The 24,297-nt window shown below is 32.1% G+C and overlaps 1 protein-coding gene across 2 annotated transcripts in view; it reads left to right on the top strand.

The window, feature by feature from the left end:
- The first annotated feature begins 188 nt into the window (after positions 1–188).
- The window catches only part of LOC129229375 (cellular tumor antigen p53-like), a 54,466-nt gene continuing 30,357 nt past the window's right edge, over positions 189–24,297 (top strand). Inside the window, exons 1-2 of one of the 2 annotated variants that reach the window (XR_008581091.1) lie at positions 189–351; positions 22,724–22,830. Coding sequence is in view for 1 of the 2 variants with exons in the window: in XM_054863667.1 (XP_054719642.1) it covers positions 22,727–22,830 (104 nt within the window). In the remaining variant the exon portion in view is untranslated. The remainder of the gene's footprint in view (positions 352–22,723; positions 22,831–24,297) is intronic. The other variant, XM_054863667.1, reaches the window with a different exon arrangement.

The following is a 24,297-nucleotide window of genomic DNA, read 5'->3' as shown; positions in this document are numbered from 1 at the left end:
AGTTCTCGAATGATCTTGAATAATCGAGTGATTCGATTATGAGTACTCGATTATGCCCATCACTAGTATCTACCTACCGTTTGTTCGCGCGCCAAACCATTGCGTCGCCAAATGTCAAGGTTGCCGTAAATTTCCCTGTAAAAATCGCCAGGATTTTGCTGTTATTAAAGTCCGCCATATACGCTCACCTCAAACTTGTCAAGCGAACTTCAGTAAATTTCTTGTATTCCAAGTTTGAACTTCTTATAAAACTTTTGTTTTGTTCGTGGTTTTGTAATCTCCATTAACTCGATTTGAATAAGCTGTCATGCGTCACGCTTTTCTGTTTTGAAGTTTCGTCATCTTGCATGCGTAAATATTGCTCATTTCCTTTTCATTGATTGATTCAGTGATAATTTTTCTGTTGTGTGTAAAATTGTTTTGTTTACTGGTCATCCAAGCTAGCAACTGATTTATTCACTCAAAATTATAAGCTTTGACAATAATTTCAAGATTCAAATAGGATAAATTAAAATTGAATGTAAATTAATGGGAATTACATAATTGGCAATTCCATGATTAGGTCAACCAGATGATCAAATTTTCAAAATTAAAATTTGTAAACAAATAATATGTCATTTTAAAGGTAAAGAGTTGTATATTTTGAAATGTCTGTCTAAAATTTGATCACTTCAGTTATAAATAAGTTACAGCAGGATACAAACAAGGCCAACATCTTGATTATTTTCAAACCATATTTGGAGACTCTTAAAGAAATCCTGTTTTTTCCAAAAACACATGCTAATATTATAAATTGAGATGAATAACCATTTGAAGATACAGAGTGTTGCTGGTGATGTTGCAAAAATGTGTCAATATATAATTCATTTTGATTTGTAAAAGAATTCCTCTGGGGTACATTGTGTTTTATGTCCAACACCAAAATGAGCAGTTAATTATGCTGAGCCAATAATTTTGAAGCTACATACATGTATTTTTGGGTACAAAGTAAGAATTTCAATCTCTTTGATGTAACCTATTTTCATTTTGTAACAAGTGAATATTTTTTACTAAAATCTAGGTGTCGGACGTAAAAAAATTTTTTAAGTCCGACACCATTATGTTCCTTTAAATAACATATTTTTCAACTGTGTTTCTCCTTTTTTTGCCTTTAATTTCAAAGTTAAAGTGAAACATGCATAAAAAAACAACTTATTGAATTTATTGTATATACATTTAGGGTTGATAGTGGTAAATAGGACCCCTTTTGAGAAAAGGTGTGTTGAATGAACGTAATACAGTTGATTAAGATCAATTTTGGCAAATTTGCCAAAACTATAAGTGTAAAAGGAAATTAGAAACACTAAATGACTGCGTCTATGTAAAGTTGGCTAAGGAAGAACCATTATCAACATTCATCCTATATAAATCTTGATGGTTTTCTTTCATGTAAATTTCACAAATAACTAATCACCAGCTTTTGTAGCTAAACTATCAATTCCTACTAAGTCATCATAGTTGTCTTGTATTTCACTAATACAAATATTTAATCAAAGTTGCTTTTGATTTTCAAATCCTCACTGTTAGGGGGGGGGGGAATACTTACCCCATAGTGTGGGGACGTCTTTTAGGAAAATTTTACGGGATAAGTGGGGCCTCTCCTCTAAAACAGTTTTTAATAATATTTTACTCAAAATTTCTGACTGTAGTATGCACTTTAAGTTAAACTGTACATGAATGTTTAATGATCATAAAAAAATAAATCCTAACCGGGAAACACTTCTTTGAAAAATGCGGCTTAGACTCGCCAAAAAATATTGTTCAGATTTTTTTTTTTTTTTGACTGAGTTCTCTGACCTAGAAAAAAATTCCACTTAACCCAAATATATGCAAAACTAATCACTGTGATGAACCATGACATGATCAATGTAAAAAAGTAAAAACCATATGGATATTTCAGTTTTTGGGGGGTTGACCCACTTACCCCACTTCCCCCAATCAACCCTACTTTTGAATTTACTTGGTAAATTTTGTTTCAGTATGTGTAACCCATAATTTAAATATTTATAACTGTAATCATTGTTATGTATTTACATTTAAGAGCAATAGTTTAGATCCAATATGAACAACTTACGTCCAACACCGAAAATTTACGTCTGGACACCAAGCTAAAAATATTTTTTTTAAATAATTTTATTCCTTATAATATCATTTGAAAAATGTGATATACATGCTTCAATCACAAGTGTACTTTAGAATTATGCTGTTTTTAAAATTAAAATGTAAGCCAATTCACAGAGTTTTAATAATTTTTAAGTGAACCATCAATTTTACTATTTGTGTGTTTACGTCCGACACCAACTCTTTAAATTTTTTTAATTTATACTTTAGGGATCTATTTTGAGAAACTAACATGATTTTTTATTCAGTGGGATGTAGTAAGTATCTTGTAAATAAATTTGATCATTTTGGAACAGTTTATATTTGGTAAATGAAATGAAAACTGAGAAATATTTCTTCATTTTTTACGTCCGACACCATGGAATTGCCCTATTGTTCTTCATTGTTTCACTCTAGTCACGTTTTCATCTTCTTTACTTAAAAGCAAAAATGGCATTTCAAGTTTTTCCAGGAGGAAGAGCAAATAGCTTTTCTCATAATAAATTCTACATGAAAGAAGCGGCACACATTTATTAAAACGTAACACTCCCTCAGGGGTTTCTGGCGCATTTTTAATCCAGAGGAGGCGGGGGGACAGGGGTTGACAGGGTTCGTACGGGTCATGGAAATCCTGGAAAGTCATGGAAAAAAATTTAGCGAATTTCAGACCTGGAAAAGTCATGGAAAATTGAAATTTTCGTTCAAAGTCATGGTAAACTATTTAAAGTTATGAAAAAATGTCCTGGGCAAAGAGAAAGTAACAGTTGCTAAAAGAGCATCAGAAATATTGAGTGATGTAACAGTCTTACATATTAAAACTGGAAAATTGAATGATCGCAAAAACAATTCTGAATTTTGAAATCTCATTACATCCACTTCTGTAGCAGCCGCTCGTCTTTCTTTGCAATGTGGTTTTACTGCTTGGACATCACTCGTTTTGCATTTACAGTCGAGTCCCGACTTACGCGAGGGATGCGTTCCAAGACCCTTCGCGTAAGTTGAAATTTCGCGTTGTGGAAAATGGTATGTGTAAAAACTTTTATAAACATACCTATACGATTAAAGATACTTGTAAACACCTCCTCAAACTGTTCAAACCCATTTCTTAAGTATACATTACTGTTTCTTAAATAAAAAATTGAATTATAGTTATTGTATTTTTTAAAACTAAAGTTTTATTTAACATAAAATAACTGCTACGATGCACAAAATCAATGATCAATGGGAAAGGAAGAAGTAAAATAAACCACTATGGTACGTACATTATGTAGTAAGGAAAACAAATGCACTATAGTTGTTGAAACTTTCTCTTTTTCCTTCTATCTTCACAAACTTTAAATGAAAAAGCGCTCTTATAGGTGCCATTATATTTCATTAACTTTCCCATATAGAATGAAAAAAATTAATGGAAAATGAGGAGTATAGAGTTATTTGTATAAGCGATGTTCAGACTAGTATGGTGTGGGAATATCCGCTCTCAGTGATGCCAAAAGGATGAAGGTCCATTCACGAAAAAACCGCAATTTCTCTCGGAAAATTTTCGTGTTGCGGGCGAAGAATTCGCGTTAGGAATAAAATTCTTTACCGGGGGAAAAATCGCGTTATAGCCATTTCGCGTAAGTCGGATCGCGTTGTAGCGGGAGTTGACTGTACCATTATTTTCAAGACTTTTTATATTCTGTAGTAGCGAACTTGCACATTCTTGATTTTGCCACGCCCACTTAAAAAATGCAATTCAATTGCATCCGAGTTTGTTTCCATCACTCGTAAAAACTTTATTACTAAATTCATCAGAGTTTGTCTCAATTTGTTCAAAGTTTTAGAAAATGTAGATCTTTAGTCAGGTGATAAAACACAGAAATAGGGGAATTCTAATACTCTAAAACAGTACTGCCCAACATACGGCCCGCAGAACTAATCCATGCCACCCACTGCTACGTTCAATGTCGGGAATCAAACCCTATGTTCAGGAATTTCTGAACCTATTAATTTATATGCATATGAAAATGTGCAAATAAGTAAACAAGTACATTTGAATCAGAAGATTTATTCGCTACTGAATGTTTTTCTTTCTTTTTTTTAAATATAAATATTTGGTTTAGAAACATGAATTTACTGAAGAATGGCTTTTCTTTAATGAACCAAAGTACTGTCAAGCTATGTGTATGTTTAAATGCACTGCTGATGCTAAAAGGCAACCTTTGAAGCAAATTTATTGAAACTTAGTTTTAATGACTCATTCAACCTTTGTCCCATTCATTATCATTTTACCTGTTTATAAAGTTTATTAGACATTTAAGCACCGTTATATTTCATTCACTGTAGTTTTACTAACTTTACTAAAAGTTATATGATGAAGACAAATAAGAATAGAGTTTAGTTTTTAGGTGTACACTGATATTTTTTCAATCTCAAGTAAGTGTTTCGATGAGGTAGAAGCATGCATGTAGAAGTTTCGCTAATGCTCATTTCCAAAAAAATTCCAGTTTGAAATTAAATAGTACTATTCTCATCATGTAACAAGGTCATGAAATTTTTTTATGAAGTCATGAAAACGTCTTGGAAAAGTCATGGAATTTTTTCATCCGAATAGGGTATGAACCCTGGTTGACTATCGTTCCCATGTTGTTGTAGTGGCTTAAACAAATTTCGAGTAGGAGAGTTATTGTAATATTTTATATAGCTGTAGATAGGAGAGTAAACGTTCAGAGTCCTTTGTAAGTCTTGTTGATGTATGATGTAGAGGAATAAAGTAAATTGCATTTAATGGTGAATTATTTGTTCTGTCCAGTAGCGGATTTTAGGGGGGGCGCAGGGGGCACGTGCCTCCCCCCAAAAGGATTAATTAATTTCACTATTTTATTGTTTTTTAACTGACCTTTCCTTTGCACATTTTTTACGTAGCTAATTAAAAAGAACACAAAACACACACACACAGCATATTTTGAATAAAAGCATTTTTGTTTGCTAAAGAATTATTACTGAAGTCAGAGGCTCAGAGTTGCAGAATACATTTAACTCATTGGCTTCAAATTCAAGAGACCACATTATCGCGATTCGTCCATTAATTCTTCTTTGATGGAATCAATAATTAACACTTTTTTAAAATGTGTAGGCGCACCTAAAAGAGTCATTTTGATCTAGGAACCTATTTGCGAAATAATAGATTTCTTTTTCAGCTAATAAAAGATGCAAAATGAAAGAAATCATGTGGTAGTTTCTTAGAAAGACCATGATTTTTAATAGAAACGGCATGTAGTACCAATATGTTATCTCAACTGTATCATGACTTAAAGAACAAATCAGCAATTGTTTTGAAATTCACACAGAAATAGTTTCTGAATTCTTCAGTGAAACTTATATATGTTATGAAGTTATGATTATATTAATTTTAAACTCAAGAGAGGTATGGGTTTATTTAATAACCTTGCCCTCCTGTTATAATCATTATGACAATGTTCCCCGGTAAAGCTGCTCATTGTCTAGCATCTTGGTGACATTATATTGGGTTTAGTATTTAAATGGCTTGAAACATTAAAGATGTATTCCCAGGGCCTGATTATAGCACAGGCCGCCTGGGCCTGGGGCCCCATCTTCCTGAGGAACCTCAAATTTCCTAAAGAATTATGCATAATTATAAAAAAAATAAAAATAACTTATTAATCGCAAAAAAATGTACTTAAAGGAGAATTTTTATTCATTCTGCTATTAGCGAATTGACCATGTCACAACTATGAGGGGTCCTGAAGGGATTCATAAATGCACATGGTTAATGATTTACGTAGAGTTCTGGGATAGACAAAGAGGCCCCAAAAATGAATTCTGACGGAGACCAAACCAGTAACCACCCCGCTATAGAGTCTTCAGGGTGCCTCAAAATTATTGTGGGTCTAGGGCCTCACTTTTAGTTAGTCGGGCCCTGTGTATTCCGTCCACATTCAAAGTATATTAGTGCATAATATTCATGTACTTAGAAGTAGATTCATTGACCTTAAGGAATCCTAAAAAATAAAAAAATAAATCAATAAACACACACATTTAAAAATAAAGTCGTCAAAACTTTGTCATGAAACATCGAAGGGGGGGGGGGGATTCAATTTCCCGTGCTCCTACCAAAAGATTTTTCTGTATCCGCCCCTGATTCTGTTTAATGATACAATGAAAAACGAAACATACAGAAAGAAAAATGTTCCATTTTATGCAACTAATACTTTGATTCTATCGATTGCTCCGGAAAAAACAAAACTTTTTCCCCTCTTAATATTTCTGTAAATTTTGGCTCTCTATGTAGTAGGGGGGCATACTACATTCCGTGGGAAATTTCGTGAGGAAATTGTGAGACCAATTCTATTATGTTCCTTATAGCCTGTGTAACTATGCCTCACCGGGTGTTTTGCTTGAATTTGTGTCAGACGGCCTGTATGACGTCATCAATCCAAGATGGCATCTGTAATCAGTTTTTGCAATTAATGACTCAATTTTTGGGTATTTTGTGATAATTTTCTGGTGAATTTGCTTGATTAATATTCTAGGGTCATTCCATAGTGACTAACGTAACATTCGCAGCTGATTTCCAAACTCTTTTTACTTACACCGGGAGTAAAAATAAATGTGCTTTGGTTTAATATGCAGATTTAAAATGTACAAGATGACTATTTTTCATTTCTACCAAGAATTTGAAGCAAAATAAGCGCTGGCAGGTGTTTTTTCACCAAAAAAGGCATCGTGACTAACGTAACATTTTTGCAACCCTGAGAAACAATGCTTATGTTACGAGACAAATTTTTCTGAAACTTACGCAGGCATTTAAAATTGGCCGATATATTTGTAAGAGGTAAACAATCTATTTTTAAAAATGTACTACAGATTTGTTACAGATGAATCTTTTTTGGCCCTTAATGGTACTTTTACTAAAAACTGTGTGTGACTAACGTAACGTGACTAACGTAACCATCGAATAACAAGCAACGAATGCATATAAAAACTTTTTATAATTAATTTCTTGCTCTTATATTACTTTTACACTTTTTAGGAACCTTCTTTGTGTTGCATTATGGTTCTTTCTTTACTTTTTTTCTATATTAGTGTAAGAAATTGAATGGAAGGATTCAGTTCAATAATCTCAATATGAATGTGCGAAAAAAAAAATGAACAAATAAAAAAACTGCTTTTACAAACTGAATAACATCATTCTTGGGTTATTTAAATCCTAAATATCTCTCTTTTAATAAAGTAACTTTGTGCAAGTTGATAGTTTCACCGAATTCTAGTATTCTGCTGATATACTAGGTATCGTCATAAGAAACTCCGTAGTACTTTTCAATGGCATATTATATTTTAAGATTTACTGATTCATCCAACGAATAGTGTTCTGCATCCTTTTGAATTAAAATGTAATATTGAAGAAAAAAAAATATATTCAAATGTTTTTGCAGAATGCATTTTATTTCCAGATGTTTGAATTTCTAAATGATCATTCTTGCATTTTCTGAAATTTAAGGCAGCAGCGCTTATTGTCACTATATCATGTAACATCTTCAAATGTTTTTCAACGAGCAGCCATTACTTCATTTTAATAATACAGAGAGTATTTTCTAAAAAAAAAAAAAAGACGTTCTTCTTTGTTAAGACTGTATTTCTATTATCTTAATTCTTAAGCTTGGATTCGTGTTTTGAATGCATATTCAGCAGAGTACTCATTTGATTTACTCACCTTTTTTCTTTTTTAATAATTCTTTAAATTGGAAGTATCTTTATAAAGACTTTTAAAAAAGTATTTTTCTAAGTAAACAGAAGGTCTACAATGTAATATTACTGGTATTTTTCACTCTTTATATTTTTAATCAATATAGAATGCCTACATATTCAAAATTGTTCAAGAAAATTTACATTAAATGAAATAAGTTTCAAATATTAGCAGTCATTTTCAAAATGTTGCGTTAGTCACATGCAAACTGTTACGTTAGTCACAGCTCAAATGTTACGTTAGTCACACTAATTATTTTATATCTACTGATACTAAAATAAATATTTTGCACTTTTTAAGTAGATATGACACAGATGTAAGAAAATAAAAAGTGTTGTTTGGTTCAATCATCTGGTTTAGTTTTTAAGCAGAAAATAGTACATTTTCGTGACTAACGTAACGTAAATATTTTCAGTGAAATAATCAAACTAATTAAAATACTTATCTTATAATGCATGCAAAAAGAACAGTCAATTTTATTGGGCCAACATCTAATCATTTAGAATAAACAAAGTTCTTTTAAAAATTTGCAAAATTGTTTACATTACACAATAAAACGTAAACGCATGTTTTTTGCACAAGCTAAACCTTTTCTACAACCTCGCACATTTAGAGCCAGAAGCAAAACACCGAATGAAATTTTTGCAAACTGTTACTGGATTTATGTACTAGAAAGTATGCTGAACGAAATGATAGGTCACAATTAAGGCTTTGTGGGAAAAAAAATTCTGAGGTTCAGGTTGACATATCTATGGAATGACCCTCTATTACTTTTCTTATTTTAAGTTGAAAGTAAAATTTTTAATTTATTTGTTTATTAACTCATTTTAAAAAAATTTTGAAGTCTTTATTTTTGACTTTGGCATTTAGAATAAGCGGGTTTAAAATGGTTGTGACATGTACTCCACTTTCAAACAAGAGAGAATTAAAACTGAAAACACGAATATCTGGGCCCCAATGAAAAAAGAAAAGCTAAATCTATGTAAAAATAGAACGAAGAAATTTGCAACAAATATAGCTACCACTGTTCTACAGTTAAAAGCCGATCGTTATTTAAACTTTTGCTAGTTGTATCGAGGAGTCGAACAAATATTGATTTAAAAACAGCATATGAATTTTAGGCTGTTCTGCAGTCTACGTTTAATCTGGAAGGGTATAGATAAAATTGTCCCAAAACAAATTAAAGTTAATGAAGGTTTTAGAAGAATGTGGCTTAGAAAAAGTAGACAGCAGCATCGAAGATTCTTTGCCGAACCCCATGATAGACTCAAGCATACCGAAGGAAATGAACAGAGAATCTTACAGTTTTGCTGCTCTTTATGGAATGGCACAGCTACAATTATAGAAGAAACCAAAGCAAGTGAAAACATGTAATGATTTAGCTGCAGAATTTAATAATAAGATCAAGGAAATTCTTTTAAATTATGATGAAACACACTTAGTGTTTGACACATACATTGAAAACTCGATAAAATCTGCCAATCTGTCATGCGGAAAAAAGAAAGTACATTAACACCCATTGAGTTCAAAATAACCGATTGTACTAATATTAAAAACGTACACATGAAGATCCTACTTTCTTATGTAAAAACAAAGGATAACTTAACAGCTTATCTGGCAAATAAAGCGTTAATATACACACGTAGCATTGAAAAAAACCTAGTCGTTAGCTGGAGAAATGAAGCTAAATCATCATTAAAAGGTGATGTGACTGCACAGCAAAGCAGTAATGGAGACAGGCGGGTGTTAAAATAGTACTGGACTATCTTCACGCTTCTAGAGAAAGAGCAACCAGTACTCATATATATTCGCCTGACACCGATGTATATTTGCTAGCATTGTTCTGGTTAGAATCATATCACTGTCCATGCACATTTTTGACTGGGGTAGGTAGCAACCGAAGAATGACCAGCATTATGACCACATTAGGACTAGATAAAACGATGAATATTATGACTCTATGCTTTGTCAGGAAGTAACATAACAAGCTCACTTGCTTAGAAGGGAAAACTTTCTTTTTGAAAAATTTATAAGACGGCTGACAAAGATACTCTCAACGCTCTGACTCATCTGGGGGTCAACTGAAGAATTTGGTACAAATGATAAAATTGTTATTGAAAGAAGGCTTTATTTGTTCTGTATATGTGCAGCAGACAAAGATTTCTGATATTGGAGAATTTCTTTGGTTCATGTTTGCCAAGCAGGAGACTCAAAATGAAAATTTTCCTCCTGCAAGAGCATCTTTGTCCCCTTACATTTTAAGAGCGCACAGGTATTGGAACGGCATCTGGCTAAAAAGCAGCACCCGAATTTAACATCACCGTCAGACTTCGGATGGGAAGAGAAAGACAACTTCTATGTTCCAGTTAAGTTTACACTTTTTTGTGCTTCTGAGTCCATTTTAAAACTAGTTCGATGCAACTGCGTAAAGGGAAGATGCATTGTTTTGTGTAAATGCAAATCTCAAAATATTTCACATGCACTGAACTTTGTGTGTGAAGATGATGTGGACTTATGTGAAAATCATAACCAACAAAGCGATATTGATAACGCTTCAGATGAAGATCTTTAAGTAAGAATTGTTTGTTTACCTTTAAATCTATATTTTGAATTAAAATCTGAGTTTAGATAACGAAATCAATCATTCATTACTTGAGTACATAAATAAAATTATCATTATATCTAATATTAAGTAACGGAAGTTGTAATTTTTTTCTGCATTGAAAAAAAAATGCTTCTTATAACCCCGAAACGCGTGTATGCAAATTATTTTACAGGTTTTTTGGAATAATAAATTTAATTTTATCGTACAAGCTTTCCAAAATATTTTTAAACTGTTACTGGTTACTAAAAATCTGCACTTAAAAAAAAAAAAAAAAAAACTAAAAGAATAACTTATTTTAAATTGGCAATTAGTTTTCAAATTTGAAATATAATATTATTAAAATATTAAATATATCAGATAAGTTGAAAATATGTCATAATATGCCTCAAAAATCAGTTAAAACCGAAGATTTTCATCAATGTCTAGTGCAGCCGCCATCTTGAATTCATGACGTCACACAGGCCATCTGACACAAATTCAAGCAAAACACCCGGTGAGGCATAGTTATATAGGCCATAAGGAATGTATTAGAATTGGTCTCACAATTTCCTCATTAAATTTCCCACGGAGGGTCTTTTTCCTTAAGTATGCAACTGGACTAATGCCTACATTGTAATACATAGGCATAAAAATGTACTAACTAGGGCTTCTTTTTAGGGAATTAATTACATATTCACATTAAGGTATAAAAAACTCATGAATAAATAGATGCGCTATGTATAGCGTGTTGTTAGCATATTGAACTAAATTAAAAAGACAATGATCTTTTACAAAAACAAATTTAACTGTGTATTTAAAAATTACTTTTGCAAATTTATTCTCAATTTTAAAAAATCTCAATTGCATTGAGTCAAGGAAGCTTCAATCTGATCCAAATTTTGGCATCAAGGTTTGGAAATCTTGATGTCAGATCAAAATTTTTTTTAAAATGAGAATTAACAAATGCTTACTACACTGAAACTTCGATAAGTCAAAGTTGCAGGGAATGCAAAAATAATTTGAGTTATCGAAAAATCGGTTTATCGAATACGAAAACACTGTATAGAATTTGAAAAAAGCACCACTGAAACTCATTATATTTATAATATGAGCGAATAAATAATAAATAGAGTAATATATGTATCAAAAAAATATATATATATTGTCGCCTCAAAGCAACAATAGGATAATATCTTACTCTGAGGAGACGGCATACACTTGACATTCCTATGTATTGAATAATGTATAATTCTATAAATTCAAGAGTTTGTACAAATTGGAAAAGAAATTTATTCTTTTATGTAGGATATAACAATTTTTGCTTATCAAAAAAGAAAAAAAAAATATTTGGAAAATCTATTATCAACATGGGTGCAAGACGTTCCGTCTCAGGACTGATTTCCATCTTGGACAAAATTTCCGAGACAAAGGTCGGGGCAGAAAAAAATTCCATCATTTTCCTTCAGTTTTTATTTAAAAGAGAAAAATTGAGTGTTTGAAAAATATGCTTTAATTACTGGACCGTTCCATAACCATGAATTTACATCGACACTCTCTCGATTTTCCGCCATGGGCTTGTTTTGTTTGCAACGTGCTTTTGGAAGAGTGGCTTTTAGACTCATGCCATTTGACTTTTTTTAGGTTGCTCTGTTATTTCCAACTCACTGCATTGCAGACCGCGGAGTTGCTCACTATTTTCCCTGATTTATCGAATTAATAGTCTCTATTTGAAAGTTTTGCCTTTTGTCTTTCTATTTTCGATCATCCTTTCGTTTTTGTTTTCTTTCATTTGCAATTTTTTTTTTGCAAACTTTACACGCATAAATCATAATTATGTGCGCTCTTAAAATGTCTTAGAGTTGAATCTGAATCACCGATGGAGAGTAATTGCTGACAGGATGAAATTATTACACCACAGCAAAGGGCGTCCACATAACCAGGCAAAACGAGAGCTATCAGGGACTTTAAATATTTTAATGAAAATGGGAATTTTGGAAAGAATCTGGAAAAATTTTCAAAATGGTTTGAAATACTGATGGGCAACTGTTGCTGCATTTTTGATATGTTTCTGGTGAAATATTCTAAGACTTGAGGAATCACAAACTTACAATGTCCTTCAATCTAACACTCGCTAGAATGGAAATATGGGGGGGGGGAGGGAGGCAAGAAAAGGAAACAAGAAAAATAACGGCAGCACGAATTTACAAAAAAATGCTGCTCTTGCAAAGTGGGTAAGAACGCAAATTAACCCACAATACTGAAGTCTTAAAACGTTTGTATCTTGGACAATCTAAAGGGGGTGGGGGTACTCAAGGGCTTCAAAATAAAATATCGAGAAACTGAATTGAAAGTCATTTTTGAAACTAGGAGTGGTTCAGGATTTTTCCTCTGCAAACTTTTAAAAATTTAAGAGTTAAAAATGTTTAGGCTGTCTTTAACAATGTAAAAGTAGGGAGTGGGAGGTTTAAAAAAAAAATCGGAAACAGGAATCTTAAAACATGGTGGCGACAGATCAGGGAAAAGTCAGGGAACTTCATCACTCATCAGGGAATTTTGAAAAAATAACAAAAATTCAAGGAAAATTGATCAAATGATTAAAAAAAAAAATCCTTGCAAAATGAAGTACTTTCATTCCCTACAAATTTTCCGCCAATTATTTGTTGTAAAAAAGTAAAATTAATGAGGTGCCATTATACAGTGCCGCATATTTGTGCATCTTTTTCCCTCAAGGTCAAAGTATTCAATCTTAGGATGAGCTTCCTAAGATTGCATCTGTGTCTGTAAAGTTGTTTATTTTACCTTGCTTAAATTTTCCTCCCAAGCATTCAAGCTACATAAAATAAACAACCCTACATGCAAAAAGGAAGCCCTCATTAATGACTTTGCTCCCTTGCCTTTACTCATTGTCTTGAAGTATTTAGCATACTGTTATCACGATTTCAAGAAAAAATCTTTGTTTTTTAAATTAATGCTGAAAAAATCTTAAAAGTTATCACTTGGCGTTTTTAATTTAATTGCTAAAATTGAATTTTGACTAAAAATCAAATTTGTCCTTTTTTTTTTGCCATGGCATTATGCGCTGTCACTTCAGATTACACGAAGGTTTTTTTTTCAGACTTTAAAACTCTTTTATTTTAAAACCATATACATTTTAAAATTAATAATTGTTTTTGAATTTCAATGTTGTTTGTTACTAAAACGTAATCTAAGGTTTTTTTTCGACAACTAATAAAATCATTTGAAATTGAGTTGTGTACATAAGTAAATATTTTTATTACTTTTTAATAGTTAAAATGCTGTATTCATTCATTAAAACCTAAGTTCTTGATTAGAGATAAGCTCAATATGACTGGTTGTTGAAAAATTTCAATTTGTTTTACATAAATATGTCTATTCTGCCATGTGCAAGTAAAGGGCAGTAATTGCACTTTTTTTTTTTTTTTTTTGCATTTTTATCATCTATTGTACTTTATCTTTATTGTACATGCTCGCTTATTTGGTTTCTGCTGAAAAAGAGGCGCGAAAAAACGTCTAATTCCAACATTTTCCTACTGTTAGCATTGAATCCACCACACATTCTTCAAATATCTCGAAAACTAATTTCCGCAGATACTGGAAAACTATATTACTTCTATACTTTAACTCTATCACTTGTTTGCTATACTTAACTCTATCACTTGTTGTTGTTTAATTGCAGCAACAATTATACTGCTTGAAAATTCAGTTCAATATTATTTCCATTTAAATGTTGTTGTAGTTTTATCATGATTAGATATTTCTTTAAGAGTTCTTAGAATTCTTATGTTAACTGGTTCCTGGAAGTAAAGTATTTGTTTTAGGTTTCCTACAATATTTCTCTGTCGATAATTTAATACACTATTTTTACCAAAAAAAAAAAAAGGATCATCTTTTCAAAATATATTTTTAATTAATAGTTTAAACCTTTCTAAACACTACATTTTATTTAATATGCAATGTTTTTCATTTAGGGCAAAGAAAGGAAACCATTATCATTGATAACGTGAATCAGAGAAATTTGGTGAACTAAACAGGGAAAGTCAGGGAACTTTTTTTTCCAGTTCCTGTTGCCACCCTGTAAAAACACTAATTTAGGCAATCTTTGGTGAATTGATGAGAGGATGGTTTTGGTGTTCTTATCTGAAAATGTATAGTAGATGATGTATTAAGAACTATTTGTGGCTATACTTAAATTTCTTAAGAAAAAGGGAATTTGGGAACCTCTTTCTCTCTCTCTCTCGCGCGCGCGAAAAGTTTTTGTAATTGAAGTCTTAAAAATTTTAGGCTGTCTTTGGCAATGTCAAGAGGGGGGATGGCGGCTCTCTTTAGACAAGATTCCGAAACTGGAGTCTTAAAAGCGCAACTTAAGACCGTCTTGGGGTTTGAAGCCCCCTTCCCCGAAAATATTCAAAACTGAAGTATTCAGAACTCGGCTTCAGGTAATCTTTGAGGGACTTAAGAAGAGAGAATTTGAAGGTTTTTTCTTAATAAATTTTATAACTTAAATTCTTAAAACTTCGATAATGAAAACGGGGAACCGCAAAATTTAAGTCAAATTTAGTGAACTTAGGGGAGAGGGGTTTTTTTTTGGGGGTGGGGGGGGGGTGGCTCTCTCTTTCAAAAATTTCTTCATGCTGAAATGCTGGAGTATTGAAATGTTGTTTTTGCTATTTTTGAGTGAGTTAAAAGTTAGGGAATTTGGGGGTGTTCTCGGAACATTTTCAAAATTGAAGTCTTAAAACTTTGTGTTTTCTTTGGCGATGTGGGGAGGGGAGTTGCTCTTTCAATAGAAAAATTAATCTTAAACACAAACTAAAAATGCTTTTAATAAACACAAAGAGGTGGGGGGGGGGGGTATTCCGTCGGCCAGCCCGAAATGTTTCAGTTTCTGAAACTTTAAGAGCTCTGTTTTGGGCTATCTTTGGATGACGTAAGGGGGAAGGAAGTAGGAAGCTTCTTTCAAAAAGTTTCAAAAATTAAAGTATTAAAACTTTTAGGCGGTCATAAGTCATGTACATAGGTAAGGGGGGTGCTGATCCTAGAAAAAGAATTTAGAAACTGAAGCAGGAAGGGCTCAGGAGTTCTCTTTCGAAAATTTTTCGATGCTGAAATATTTGAAACGCCACGTTAGGCTATGTTTGAGTGCCTTAAGAGGGATGTGATTCAGCTGCCTACCCTGGGGGGAGGATTCAGTTCTCCTATTGCTTTTTATAATTTATACATACTGGAAAGTGTACCTTGTTTAAAAAATATCTACTTCACTGAAGTGGTTTTTTTATGCTTTATTTCACCACCTGCTATCTTATAAAAGAAGGTACAGATGTGATATACCCCCCCCCCCCCCATTTGGCAACATCCGATTTTTTGCACAAAATTGAAACATTTTTCTCGCCATTGAGCGAGAAAACTGCTCAATGTTAAAAGTTAAGATGCCATGCTTAACTTTTTAAGCATGGCATCCCTAGCGAAATTAACCCGTGTATCACAACTCGAAGGCAATCTTGTTCAAACTTGTTTTTACTTTGGTTGTTTACTCGGTTTTACGCAGGAGAGATAGGTGTTGTTTCGTGCAATATACCTTACAGGAAAGCTTATTTTGTGTTAGTTTAAATTCAGTAGTTGTGTTTTGAAGTAAGAACATGAGAAAATGCCAGTTTCTTCAAACTTGAACGTTAATTAAAAGTTAACTCCAACATGGTGTGTATCTGTAACGTGCCATTGTCATATAATGTATTGTTTTAGACTGAGTGTGAGGATTTATACCATAAAAAGGTAAGTTCTTTATTTTAGAATTCAAAAAAAAAAAAAACTCTCACTTTCGAAATTTTTTGTTTTTACAAATCCTTGAGGGGTTTTTGTAGTTTTTAACTTTATTTTTACTGTATGTAAATTAATTTTACAAAAGTAGTACGGTTATTTTGTTCTAAAAGTTAATTCTTATCGATGCCACGAATTATTTAGACATTCTATGAACGTGCCTCCTTTAGGTACTGAATTTCAGAAAATAAGTTTACAGCATTATATAAAAATATAAAGGTGTTATTTTATGTAAAATATAATAGGTACTTTGAAAGCATGTCTGGATAGCAAATAAATGTATGGTATTTTTGTATTGTTTATGTTTAGGATGGTTCTGTTGAGACATTTTTACTTTTCATACATCGTACATTTGAGTAACTAAGCGCTTTTTTGGCTGAAATAATTATTTTGGTAATGTTTTCCGCTTTAAACATCACAATTTGAATCGCTTTGCTCTTTTTTAGCAGAGTATGAGAAAAGTTTTTGTTCGATGAAATGCATGTTGGAAAATAGCTTTTATTTCTATTGGTACATATTTCATTGGTGAGCTGTTATAGTAATTTGTCAATTTAAGCATTTTAAATACTTTCTAGTAATTGTTCTTTGTGTACAAAAACTTTCTAGTTTCTGGTATTTTTGAAGCGTATATTCTTGATGTTTTTTGTTGTTTTTATATATATTGTGTTCTGAAGTGCTTTGATCATGTTTTTTTATCTGATTTTTTCCTGTTGGCGCTAAAAAAGCATCGCTAAGAACAATGCATGACATATGTCGTCATGTACATTGTTTTCTTGGCGACGCTTTCTTGGCGCCAACAGGAAAAAGTCGCCAAGGGTGGGGTATATCACATCAGTTCCTAAAAGAACTATCAGTACCTGCACTGCGATGTCCATGCTAAAAGGTTAAAGAAAGTCCGTTGGACAAAAAAAAAAAAAAAAAAAAATCCCCCCCCCCCGCCCCCTTCTGATGTGAAATGATCATTTTTCTTCAACTAAAATGTGTATACCACTTTTCAAAAGACCTATTAACGTCTCTTTGGAATTTAAAACTATTCGCCAAAACATATAAAAACATTAACAGTAGTTTTAAAACTCAAAATAATCCTTCAACTACATAGTTCATCGCTTAACACGCCCAAGCAACCACGCTACCGTAACCCTACCCTTTAGCAAATGAAGCGTTTTTTCCCCCTGCAATTTAAAGTGTTTCTCCAAATAAATAATGCTATAATAGAAACCTTATAAAGAACAATCACAATTGAATAATATGACAAATCAATTTACTTAGATAAGTAACTATCTTCAACTATACAAGCAAAAACAAACGTTGAAGAAATAAGGGGAAAAAAACGTAATAAGAAAAATCCTACAAAATCAAGTTATGTACCTGAACATTGAAAAAAAAAAGCATTCAAAAATCTGTTTGCTGATCACAACAGCGTAGCATGGACATGGTTCCTCGCTTCTATCGACACTGTCGACCAGCGCCCTCTCCAAGAGTTAACTTAGTTTGCTATCTGTTAGAAATTTATAGAACTAAACTTACCCCGCCATCTATTAGGAAATCATAGAACTAAACAATTAATTAAACATTTAATTCATAAATTGCAAATATTTCGGTCAATCTAATTCAAAAAAAAAAAAGCCTATAGCTTTCTTCAATAAATGGACTATTCAACACAAAGTTTTTTTTCAATTCGAACCGATAGTTCCTGAGATTAGCTGGTTTAAACAAACAAACTCTTCAGCTTTTTAATATTAGTATAGATGTAAATTTTCATTTTTTGATAACATTTTTTATTGCTGCTGCACTCCTATCAGTCATAGCGTAATGTTATATAACCTATAGCCTTCCTCAATAAATGGACTATTCAACACAAAAAGAATTTTTCAATTTGAACCATTAGTTCCTGAGATTAGGGTGTTCAAACAAACTCTTCAGCTTTATATTATTAGTTAATTAATAAGAAAAATAAATCTGTGGTACGTTTGTATATATTTTTTTTACAAATCATTTTAACATGGTTTAGGATTTTCTCTGAAAAGTATCCTTAAGATTTGCCTCAAGGCTGACTCGAAACTACGCCCCCTGGATCGTGACGTCCGCAGCTTCAGGTCGAGCCACCGTAGCTGCGAATGTTCTGCGTTCCAAGCATTCTATATTATAATTGAATTTTCCCGTTTTTAAGACATTTTTTATTGCACTTTCTGATCAGAACTGATTTATGTTGCAAAAGTGAAAATCTTATGTCCCAAGCGATTTTATTGCTGCAAAAAAAAAAAAAAAATTACCATCTGCAAAAAACAAATGGCGGGGAACCCCAAACACTTTTACCCATAACCCCTCCAATATCGTCTAAAATTGCGTTTTTGGAACTTCAATTTCGAAATATTGCCGAAGGAGAGTTCCTGAACTCCATCCCTTCCATAATGCATTCAAAAAGCGTACAAACGTTATGAAAGATGTAGTACAATTTCGTTTTTAAACCTTCAATTTCGGGGAGAGTACAAAGCACCCCCCCCCCCTCTTTCCCTAATATTTTTTAAGGTCACCCAATGTTGTGATTTTGGGACTATCAGTTAGAAAAAAATTGATGTAAGAGTCCCTGAACCCCTCCTTTCCCTGAACTTTAACAAAAGGACATACCATTGCGTTTTTTAAACAATTTAAAAAAACTTTCTGGTTGAAACCCCAAACCCTTCATTGTTGGCAGTTTTAAGGTTTTTCGAATTACAATATCAAAACGCTTAAATATTACAATTTAAACTAAGTTCATGTCGTTAGAAAAGTCAAAAACTTAAAATTTAAATCAAATACAGATTCCAAAACTGGCATAGTTAAAGTCGACAGCATTTATACACATAAATTTTTCCTTAAGCACTTATTGTTTGAGGGGGGAGGGATCTGAAAATATTTTCCGTCTTGAACACATCAAACTTGCACCCATGATTATTAAGCCTTGCGTTGGACAGAAATTTGTTCTTTCATTAAAAAGTCTTCAGATACTTTTAAAGCATCAAAGAAAGAATCTGGATTCTACAAAAACATTCACTACATCTGTTTTTTTCTTACAGCGCCAATTGAAACGTTTTTACAATTTTTTTAAGTTGTTAAAAAATTGGAGGCACATCAAACTTCAACGCAATTTCCTTCTTCTATTCTTCGCCACAATCGAAGTAACTCAACTTTTTCTTGGTAGCTTAACATTTTAAATTTTCTATTGCCCATTTTAAAGTTCTATCCCAAACGTTAAGGAATCAATGAAATAGCATCACAAACATTCGCTTTTTTAACAACGAACGAAAAAAAGCCAGTCTTGGCAAAAGCTTCGTAAAATCCCACAAAATCCTTAAAATAGCCGCCCAGCAACTCCCCCCCCCTTTTTGTCGAAAGTGGAATTATTCCATAATCCCGAATATATACACATCCCACTCTAATTTTTTCCATTCCATTTTTGGCTGCACTTAATTAAAACATTTTTTATACCAAAAAAAAAAAAAAAATGAAGTAAGCAATAATTAAAAAAAAAAAGATTATTAAAATAAAAAAAAACACTTGCCAAATTATGTATAAAGTCAGTTGCAGAGATTTATTAGATTCAATTTTCCTAGATGCCTTTTAATGAATGTAATAGCACCAATTTCTTCCTTTTTGATCATACTTTTTGGGGAGAAAAAAAACACGATTTCAACTCATAGAACTACGTTAGCTAGGAAACATGGACAATAATCATGAAGTTAAATTCGACTTATCGAATATTTCGACTAACAGAATTCGGCTCTTTAAAATTTAATAACATTAATTCTCCATTCAGTTAGACGGGAATAAATATTCGCCTCGACTCAGCGAAGTTCGACTTACCGAAGTTTCACTGTATATCTAACACTGGTGCCAGTCACAACCTTTAAGTAGAGTTTGGATACTTATGAAAAAACAAAATTGGGTTTCTACAAAAATCGGGTTAAAAAAACTGCCCCAGTTTTTTTAACTTAAATGTTCACTCACAAAAACATTAAATGCAACAAATAGGCATATTTACTAAAAGATCAGCAGGACTAATAACATTTTCAGTCTTAAGATTTTGCTTGTGAGATTCATATGCTTTTACAGTGATCTTACTTATACGCGACCTCTGTTATACGTGTTTTTCTCATGGGCCCGGCCAGCTATATAGGAAAACAATGTTAACTCTTATTCGTTTGATATGCGAAATCTAAAAAGCTCCTTTCACTTATATGCGATAAAAAAATTTTTCAAGTATTAGTTGAAACGCCTCTTCACACTTTACTTATCGGAAGAATTGTACCCTTCTTGTTGTCTCTTGGAATGCATTCACACGCTCTTAGTTCATTGCAATTAGACTTGTGATTGACATTGAGAGGGGAGAACGGGTAATATACAAAAAGGTTGACGTCACTAAAAGTTGTGACCAAGCGGTAAGCACTGACGTAGTGTATGAGGATCTGTTGCATCCTCGTAGACTGCGGCACTGATCATGGAACATATGTACTTTTGGTTTTTGGAAATTCACTTATGTACTGTACAGTGTATAAAAAATAACAAAACGTAATATTTTGAATGCAATCGTTCTATGATTACTTTATTCCAATTATCAATTGCAGAAAAACTTTATGATTTCTTTTTTAATTATTTGTCTCAACTGTGTCCTAGATTTTGACAAAAAAATTTTCTGGTTAGCATAACAAATGGTAATTTGTTGTCACCAGTGTTGGTTTGTTGTTCTGTCTCGCTATTTGGCTTTCTACTTGACCAGATAATATTTAAAAATAATATAGTGCATTGAAAATTTGCGAAGAGATAAAGCATAATCAATTAAAACGTATTTTCAGATACAGTATAACTTCGATTTAACGATACCCGATTTAATGATTTCCTTAATTTAATGATACATTTCACTGGTCCAGATTTGACTGTATTAAGTGTCTATGCTCCTCGATTTTACGATATCCTTGATTTAGAGATGACTTTTTCCAGTCCCTTGACAATCCTTAAATCAAGGTTATACTGTATTTACATAATTGTCGTTTTAAAGAATTTTGAAAAGAAAGAGAAAACGAATAAAAGAAAGTAACAAGATCAAATTTAGCCAAGTTTGTCGTAAATTTCAAACCCAAGGGCTAACAAAAAGCAAACACTAACCTCTCATGCTCAAGAACAAATGATGTTAATACTCAAAAAGTACTGTCTCTCGGGAAAAAAAAGTATTTTTTTTTTAAATAATAATGCACACAATACAAAAGAAACACACACACAAAAAGATTTTTCCAAAAATAACACGCAAGAAATTGAATTATTTGAAGAGGAAGGATTTCTAGACAATTAGAGGAGGTTTATCAAGCATTGTTAACAATACCATAGTACCACCGACCTGTGTGAATTCAGAAAGAGTATTTTCAACTGTAGGAAAGTTGAGCACTAAAATGAGTTCTTGTCTTAGAGACAATTCAATAGATGCATTTTGTTTTATTTGTTCACAATAGATTTTCATAAATAATACAATTTTTGTACAAGTTTATGAAATGTGGCAACAAAACAGTATGTTTTCAAGAATTTTTTGAGAAATTTCAAATACCGGTATGAGTACCGGTATACCGGTATTTTTGGTCCGATATTGTATTCCCTAATCGCAGCTGAAAGAATGTTGTAAAATGAATTAAAAGAAATACATGGATATTATTTTTAATTTTTCGATCATGGCATCCCCAACTACAGCAGTGTTTTTGAGGAAATAAGTGATTTAAAAAGGAAGTAAATAAAAATGCGATCAACACTGAACATGTTTCATAAACGATCCGAAATGTTTTTTTATAGTGTGCGAAAGGTTTATGTTTTACTACCTGCATATTTCAAGAAGACAAAACTATAAGTTACCATCCGATTGCCGGAGCAAGGAGAGATTTGTAAGCAAATACCAATCAGCTCATCACCGCATCCAAAGATTGCACTTTTTGGCGTCAAAAAATATTTTTCAAATGCTTCTTTACTCCAAAAATTTTATAAAAAAAGACCATCATCATATCCTGAGAAAACTCTGGATGTTTGACTCATCACTAACTTTCGGTTGACTTCAGAGTCGAAGGGATTTTTTTTCTAAGAAATATTAAGTAATCTGAGCTTAGTCGCATCAATAGAAATTTTATGAATCACAAAAATTTTGCTCACTTTAAGCGGGGTTTGCTCCAAATCTTCCTGATTTCCTCGCTAAATCAGTTTGTTATAAGCGAGTTTGACTATATTTAAAAAATTTCAAATATTCTTTGGACATTCCCTTTTTCAGCTACATTTTTTTACAGAGAGATGTAAATTTCTTAATATTGAAGTGAAATGAAACAAATAGATAAAAAATAATTTTCAAGCTTTAAACATATTTAGTGAAGGCCAATTATATTCTTGAAAACTGATGGATTTTCCCCTAGATAATGGCCGAAGAATCCTTTGCTGTGACTTTATCTCAGGAGGGCTTGTCTTTCAGTCAAGAAAGTCTTCCTTTGAGCCAGGAAACTTATAAATTTTTATGCAATGAGTAAGTTTTATTTATTTATTTATTATTTTATTATTATTATTTCTTTTTTTTGGTTGCTCAATGACTTTTTCTAAGATGAAAAGGTTCTTTTCCATAATAGGAACTTCACTTGTTTTTAAAGGGCATTTGTAATTGTTGTAGTTGTAGAGAAACTTGTTTGGCAATACTATACTTTTTTTTTCCTTGATAATGGCCATTTATCTAAAACATGCCATAAAACAAGGCTAAAAGTTCAATGAAAATGAAAAACAATTCACTAAATAAAAAAGCCAGGCATTATGTATCTCAGAATTAAAATAATCCACCAACTAAATGGAAAACCAAGCTATTATAAAGTGTGAAATGAAATAAAGTAACTTTTAACACTTCATTTAAATATAAAAATCTTTAATGTAAAATCAAAATAAACTTATCAAGTCATTTTAAACAAAGGTTTCCTTGGATTGCTTACAACTGCAGGGGTAGGAGTTGTCCTAAAATTCCTAAAATTTTCAAATTTTGTCCTAAAATTTCGAGTTTTTGTCCTAAAATTTCTAAAATTTTCATAATTTTTTCCCTACTTACACAGAAAAATTAAATTCAACCTGAAAATGAAGCTTTTCACGATAATATGTCTATATTTTAGGATAAAATCAACTTTGAAGACCCTAAGAAATTTTCTCTAAAGAAGAGAGAAAAGCCTGTGCTGCTGCTTTTTTTTCTGGAGAAGGGGTTAACCATAACACATGCTCAATATGAAGCTGTTTGTTTTATTGGTACTTTGTAACTTTTGCAATCATTCCTCTTCTGAAATATATAAAAATTAAATAATAAAGAAAATAAAAACTGCTGTGCAGCAAATTTTGCACAAAAAGAGTTAGGAGAAAGGAGTATGATCTGGTGTTTTGATTTCTCCTCCCTTTGAAAAGAAATGAAAAATGTGAACCAAGGAGGAGGGGGGGGGGGATATTCCTTCCTTCTCTCAATTTTTCAGTTACATAACAGAGAGAGGGATGGGGGAGGGGAGGTATGATAAGCTAATTGAATACAATTTGTTAAGTTAGAACCCAAATATATAAACACCTTGTTCAAAAAATTTATTTGTAGCAAAATTTAAATGATTTGTCCCCAGATGGGAAGTAATATTTATTTTTTAGTACTTATCTTGTTTGTGATTTAAGCATTGGTGCTTCCTTACAGTGCAAAGAGAGAGAGAGTATAATTTTTATATTCGGTCACCAACTTTTTGCTTTAAAAATAAAAAATAGTAATTTCTTTTATTAAAATGCCATGGAAAACAAAATTCTCTTCCTTGTGGTTGAAAAAAGCAGATGGTGCTGTGCAGAAAAGGATAAATTTAAGCATTTTGTTGTGTTTGTACATTATCTTTCCAATATTGATAATCAAGTATCTTCACAGGTATTGCTACATACTGATGTGGCAAGACATAAGAGGTTGACAAGTAGCTTGAAAAATCAAGTTGTATTT

Source organism: Uloborus diversus, chromosome 9 (assembly GCF_026930045.1).
Source record: "Uloborus diversus isolate 005 chromosome 9, Udiv.v.3.1, whole genome shotgun sequence".
Classification (NCBI taxonomy): Eukaryota; Metazoa; Arthropoda; class Arachnida; order Araneae; family Uloboridae; genus Uloborus; species Uloborus diversus.
This window is presented reverse-complemented; position numbering and strand designations above follow the sequence as displayed.